At 57.9% G+C, this 6,702-nt stretch overlaps 1 protein-coding gene across 1 annotated transcript; it reads left to right on the plus strand.

The window, feature by feature from the left end:
• Positions 1–1,181: 1,181 nt before the first annotated feature.
• Positions 1,182–4,993, plus strand: Lcn2 (lipocalin 2). Its single transcript, XM_026386562.2, has 6 exons — positions 1,182–1,321; positions 1,859–1,995; positions 3,097–3,176; positions 3,374–3,493; positions 3,718–3,819; positions 4,423–4,993. Exons 1-6 carry the CDS (start codon positions 1,184–1,186, stop codon positions 4,440–4,442), a joined length of 597 nt encoding a protein of 198 aa, XP_026242347.1. The 5' UTR covers positions 1,182–1,183; the 3' UTR covers positions 4,443–4,993.
• The last annotated feature ends 1,709 nt before the right edge of the window (positions 4,994–6,702 follow it).

Below are 6,702 nucleotides of genomic sequence, written 5' to 3' on the forward strand. Positions count from 1 at the left end.
ACCCTCAGGGTCAGGCCTCTAGGACAGTCACAGCCCAAATGGTGAGTCCTCTCAGGGGGACACTGCACAGTGCCTGGAACCCATCACTGCCCTCAAGGATGCTGGCCAGCCTCCCTGTGGGGAAACAACTTCCCGCTGGGACAAAACGTGGGTCAGGGATGGTTCTGGGACCTCAGGCCTGGGCCACTGGGTTCCATGGCCCAGAGACAGACAGATGGACAAGGCCAAATATTTGTACTCCCTGTGTCCCAAGGAGCAGAATAGAGCCCACTTTCATGGCCACCACCAGTCCACCTTGCCTGGGGCTCCCACCAGCTCCCCATGGTCCTCTTATCAGGGCCCCAATGGGAACGGGGACTGAAGCCTCAGCAGCCTCACCTGTGCCCACATGCTGAGCCTGGCATCCCTACCCACTAGGCTCACCCAAGCAGCCCAGGCCCTGGGGGGTGGGCTGCTGTTCTGTCCCCTCCTGAAAAATGGGGAAGGGAATGTGGTGGAGGGGTCTCAAGGTGGGAGCACTCCTGGGCCAGGAGCATTCTTAGGCCAGTCTCTCAGGCATCTCATTCCATACCAGGGTCTGGCCAGGGCTCCTGCGAGGGGCCAGGGTCTGGGCTCAGAGGGCTCAGCAGGAGCCTCATCCTTCTCTGCCCTGCACTCCCCTGACCCTCACAAGGAATAGAAAGCATCACGGGGCTATGGAAAGGGACCTTCTCCCTTCTAGCGGGTGCAGGGAGAGGGCAGCGCCACCCACAGCCCTCCCTGGACACTAGGTGGGCTGAGGCTCCTGGGGGTCAGAGATGACAGCTTGTCCAGATCCGAGCTCTGACCTCAGACAGGGCCAGTCACATAAAGGGAGAGGGCACAAAGAGTACCCAGAGGGAACCCTTGTCCCTGCCAGACTGTGGCCTCCTGGGAATGTCCCTCCTGTCCCCCTTCCCTGCTGGCCTTCCTTCCCCCCATTTGCATAATCCTGACCAGAGGGAGGAAGGGGCACGAACCTTGCCAAGCATTTCCACAGGAGTTTCTGGCAATTACCTCACTCTTCCTGGATTTGGCAAAGGCAATGTTACCCCACCCTGTGGGGAGCAGCAGCCAGTGGCCCATAAATAGTTCCCCCAGGCTGGGTTCCTTGTTCTCTCTGCTTCTTCCTTCAACACCTGCCAGGTTCGGCTGCCCTGAAATCATGCCCCTGGTTCTCCTGTATCTGGGCCTCACCCTGCTGGGAGCCCTGCAGACCCAGGCCCAGGATTCTGCTCCAAACCTGATCCCAGCCCCACGTCTCAGCAGGGTCCCCCTGCAGCAGGGCTTTCAGGATGCCCAGGTAAGGAGCCTGGAGGAGCAGCCGCAGGGAGGGCCCAAGGCAGCAGGCGCAGAGGGAGGAGAGCTGAAGCGTCCAGGGCAGTGCTGGGTGAGGTGGGCGGGGGGGGGGGGGGGGGGGCTGCAGCATGCCCTGCACCTGGGCTCCCGGAGGAAGCCATGCTAGTCCACCCATCTCCTCCCCACCCAGAGTTGTCTAGACAGATCTTTCCAGGTTCACATCGAGTCTCCCATAATTCCCACTGTCCATGCAAGGTGGGGACATGTGTCCCTCTGCACAGATGAGGAAACTGAGACTCTCTTGTCCAGGGCCACCCTGTCCCTGCCAACTCGGGGCTAATTCCTCTCTCAGGGATCCCTCTGGGTCCTGGAGGCCCCGAGCTCCTGTGGGCTTCTCAGGGCAGACCCAGCCCAGGGCCTTGCTGCCCAGTCAGGGGGACTCTTGGTTCCTAGATGGGCTGCCCAGAGGTGCCGGAAGGGACAGAGAGCGAGGGGTGGCTCCCAGGCCATCCCTGATCTGCCCATCATCAACTCCTGGCAGTTCCAGGGGAAATGGTATGTGGTAGGCCTGGCGGGAAATGCAGTTCAGAGAGAAGAACAGGGCCAGTTTAAGATGTACAGCACCACCTACGACCTGAAGGAGGACCACAGCTACAATGTCACCTCTACTCTGCTCAGGTGAGGCTATGACCTCCCAGGGGGCTGAGAGGCGGGCTGATGTCACAGCCAAGGGCCAAGTGGGGCTGAGGGGCTCTTCATGGCTCTCACACTGCCTCTCCCCCTCCGTCGCCCTCGCCGCTCAGGACAGACACGCATGGAGGGCGGGAGGGAGAGACACACACCATCAGTGGAAACAAGACGGAGAAAGTAGTGTTCCAAAGTGGAGGAGGGAAACTGAACTCAGCTGGGACCCCACCAGGGCCTCCGTCCAGGGCCTCTAGGGAGGTGACTGTCAAGGACCCACACTGCCTCAGATGGAGATGTGTGGGCCCTGAGTCGGAACTGTGCCTCAGGAACCACAAGCCACCTGCATGGCCACCCCAGCAGGGGGCTGGTGAGCAGCCAAGGGGAGGGGAGCACTCTCAGCTAGTTTCTGGGGCACCTCACCTTGTGCCTGGGACTGCCTGAGACACCCTGGGACTGCCTGGGAGGGGTGTCTCCGCACAAGGGCCAGAATCAGAGCTCAGCGGCAGCAGGGAAGAAATAGTGGGGTGCTCCAGAGAGGTGGGGAGAGCAGTGAGGGTGCGGTCAAGGTGGGAGGTTGGGGCTTGGAACAGGGAGCAGGGCGCACCATCAGCTCGGGATTTCTGACTATGGTGAGGGGGGGGGGATTGGAGCTGGAGCATCTGAGGAACAAGGGGCAGAAGAAAGGCTGGTTTGGGGAGCTCAGCTCTGGGGTTCCAGAGGGCAGGGTGGGACTCAGGGAATGGGGCAGGTTTGGCCCAAGAGCTAGGGGAGCGCTGGCATGGAGCAGGGGGTAAGTACCTGGGGCAGGGGACTGTGTGGAGACTGTGTCCCTCCTCAGCTGGAGGAGGGACAGGGGCTGCTGAAGGAATGTCTGAGCAGGGTCAAGTGGCTCCTTGCAGCAGACCAGGCAGGGACATATAGGCTCCGAGTGGAAGGCCCAGGTCCATCTGAGCTGGGCAGGGTGGGGACTCCTGCCATAGTGGAACTTGAGCTGAGACATCAGAATTCTGCTGCATCCCTGGCCCCTCCTCAGTTAGCCTGGGAGATCAAGTTGCATCATCTCCATGCTGAACCCCCATCTCTCTCCCACAGGGACCAGGGCTGTGACCACTGGATCAGAACTTTTGTCCCAACTTCCTCACCTGGCCGGTTTACCCTGGGAAACATTAGCAGTGAGTCCTGAGTGGGTCCTGAGATGGGGCCTTGGGGTTGGGGTTCCAGGGTGCAGTGTCCTCCTGGAAGAGTCCTCCCTGACCCTCCACATGGATGCTCCCCTGTGGGGAAAAGCCCATGAGCAGTGGAGGAGAAAGGGGACAGCCCCCTCCTCCTGGCCAGGGTAGGGTCCATCCTTTGCTGTCTATACCTACAGGTTATCCCAAAATACAGAGTTACATTGTGCAGGTGGCAGCCACCAACTACAACCAATTTGCCATAGTGTACTTCAAGAAAGTTTCTGAAAACAGGGAATACTTCAAGATCACCCTCTACGGTGGGTCCTCACCCCATCCCCTCTGGGGCCCAGATCCTGGTCACGCCCTGGGGCAGGGGATCCCATTCCCTTAGACCTCAAAGTCTTCTCCAGCTCCAACACCCCTCAGGGAAGAGGTCTTTCTGCACACCCTCCATGGAAAAGGGTTTGGGTCTTGTTCATTAGCTCAACATTATTTATGGAGTGTCTTCCTGTTGGCCACTCACTGGCCATCTTGGTCACAGGGAGAACCAAGGAGCTGACCTCTAAGCCGAAGGAGAGGTTCATCCGCCTTGCCAAATCTCTGGGCCTCACTGATGACCACATCATCTTCCCTGTCCGCATAGGTAACAGCCAGCTAGGGTGAAGGGAAGGGGACACGGGGACTTTCTAGGCCCTGGGAGCCACTTTAGGTTCAGGAAGATCCAACCCCTTCCTGGGGTCGGTGGAGTCCCAGCCCCAAGCACTCCCCCCCCCCCCCCCGTCAGTTTAGGTGGGGACTTCCCAGAGGAGAATTTCAGGGCCAGGCCCATGTTTCCTCAGATCACTTTCCTGAGCCACCTCCTCCCCACACTCCCTGTCCTGGGCCACCTCCTCTGCATACCCCGGGCCTTGCTATCTTGGGCCATCTCCCCCTCCCCCCGAGGGAGGGACTTAAGAGATGTCCTGTATTTCAAGTGGCCTCTTCCAGCCAGGCCACTCAGGGCCATGGGCTAAGGGGCTACCAGGTTCAGCAGGTGAACAGGAGGCCTGAGCAGTCATGAGGCCCAGGCCTTTCTCTTACACCCTTAGCCCCATCTTGGGTCCTCCTACTGCCCCAACCCTGAATCACCAGATCTTCTGCAGCTGGGCCAGGGTGGGCCTGAGGTGGCCCAGGGGAAGTGCAGGGGTCTTGGCCGTCAGAGAGATATCACACGTGCACACACAAACATGGACTTTCTCCCCCACAGATCAGTGCATTGACAACTGAACCGGCCGTGAGGATGTCTGCTCTGGGGGGTCTACAGGAGGCCAGGGTGCAGAGGGCAGGAGGTCTCAGGCCTACCTTTGCTCCTCTCGCTGTTCCTGGAAACACAGCTATCTTCACTTTGATGTCCTCTCTCAAGTGCCCCCTGCTTTCCAACCCCTGTCCTTTCTGTAATCTCTGCTGTGTTACCTGACTGCCCCACCAGCCACAATGCCAGGTTCAGAGCTGGGAGACCCTTCTCATGGTACAGTACTGACCTGAAAGCCTCTGATAAAGCCCTCCTCGTCTGCTAAGTAAACCCATGCCACCAGTCCCCGAGTCTGTGCTCCCTGAACCCTGGTGGGAGGGAGGGCAAAGTGTGGCCTCACACCAGCATGAATCCAGGGATGGAGTCCCCAGAACCCAACCTGAAGTTAGGGTTACAGAGAGACCACATAAAGGGAAGACTTTAGGACTCATGCCTCTCCCTCCCACCATTATCATCCCTGCCAACTGCCCTGAGTCCTCTTCCATAGAACAAAATCGGGCTTAGCCAGGCACAGTGGTACATGCCTGTAATGCCAGTGGCTTGGGAGGCTGAGGTTGGAAGATTGGAAGATTACAAGTTCAAAGCCAGTCTCAGCAACTTTCAAGACCTTAAGCAACTTGGCGAGACCTTGTCTCTAAATAAAATACAAAAAAAAAAAAAAAAAAAAAGAGCTGGTGATGTGGCCCAGTGGTTAAGCACCTTGGGTTCAATCCTTGGTACCCACCCCCCAAAGCTTATTCCTGCTTTGATTGGGCATGCCTCATCACCTACAGAGAAGCACAGCCTTCACAAGCCCTTGCTCACAAGGGCTGCCTGAGTCAACAGAAGCACTGATGGCACCACACCTCATGCCCATACTAAATCATTGGTAACAGGCCTCACAGCACTGGCCGCAACAGGGCTAGGGAGCTGAAGGGGCCTGGAATGGTTGTAAGATGCATCTACCCTGACTCACCAGGCCCCTGTGGATTGTGGAGGCTGCATCCAGGACAGGGGTGCACAGAAGAAGGGATGGGTGCATCCTACCTAGTTTGAGGGCAATTCCAGGCAGAGGATGAGTAAGGGTATAACCCTGGCCCCCTGCCAGACTCATAGGTGGGGACTGTGTTCATGCTGACCCAGTTTAGAGGGCTGCCCCTCACCCCCACCCTGCCACCTGAGGGGACATTCTGAAGCCTCAGGAGGGTGAGTAGAGGCAAAGAGGGGATAAGCTGCCAGGGATCCTGCCTCCTAGGAGTAGGATTAAGGCCCCAGACTGGCACCCATCATATGGCTGGGCCTGAGCCAGGCCTGACAAGCCCCTGTCTCCTCACTAGTCACAGATGTAGCCTCTCCACGTCCGCATCATATACAAGAACATACCCTTCCTGCCTCTCTTCTCCCCATGCATGGTCAGAGGCCTGAGTGGGTGGGACTCTGAAGGAAGCCAGGCTGCCCACCCACAGACACACAGTGAAACCAAGACAAACCTTGTCCTGGCTGGGGGTAGGAAGCTATGGAGTGATGATTAGCCCAGCCTTGGGTCCCCAGGAAGCAAGACAGGTCCACAGATTGTGTCACAAGTCTGGGCCAGACTCCTTGAACAGACCAGGTTGGTACAGGCTGGGCTTCTAATGAGGGATGAGAACTGTGCCCAAGTCTAGAATGGCTTCTGGCAGAGAAGGGTACCTGGGGGGCTACTGGCCAAAGCTCTCTAGCTGGCCGAGGAGACTGAATCTGCATGCGGCACGCCTAACCTCTGGGCTCCAGTTCCTTACCTTGGCCCAAGTGAGGTAACTTCCCATTGTCCCCTGCTCCTGCTGGGCCTTTCAGGATACACTCTCAGGCCCCTCCTGGGTCACTGGAGGCATGAGTTTCCTATTGCCACTGTAACAAATTGCCACAAACTGTTGGCTTTGTGCCTTCTGGTTTAGTTCTGAGGACAAGGTTTGTCTTGGTTTCACTGGGCTAAAAGCAGAGTGTGAGCAGGGCTGTTCCCTCCCGCCCTCGGAAGAATCCACTTCCCTGCTCTTTGCAGCCAGAGCTGCCCCGGTGCAATCCTTGGCTAGGGCTCCTTCCTTTTTCTTCAAAGACAGAGACAAATCCCTGTCTCTGGTCTTCCTCTTCCATCAGGGAGGACCAACTGATCGGAATGAGAGACCTCTGAACTTCTCTGGGTACTGATTCTGTGGACCCCACTGCCACTCAGCCTGGTTTCTGGGAGAAGAAGGCAGGACGGCTAAGTACAAGTTAGTG

The sequence above is a fragment of the Urocitellus parryii genome, chromosome 4, assembly GCF_045843805.1.
Source record: "Urocitellus parryii isolate mUroPar1 chromosome 4, mUroPar1.hap1, whole genome shotgun sequence".
Classification (NCBI taxonomy): domain Eukaryota; kingdom Metazoa; phylum Chordata; class Mammalia; order Rodentia; family Sciuridae; genus Urocitellus; species Urocitellus parryii.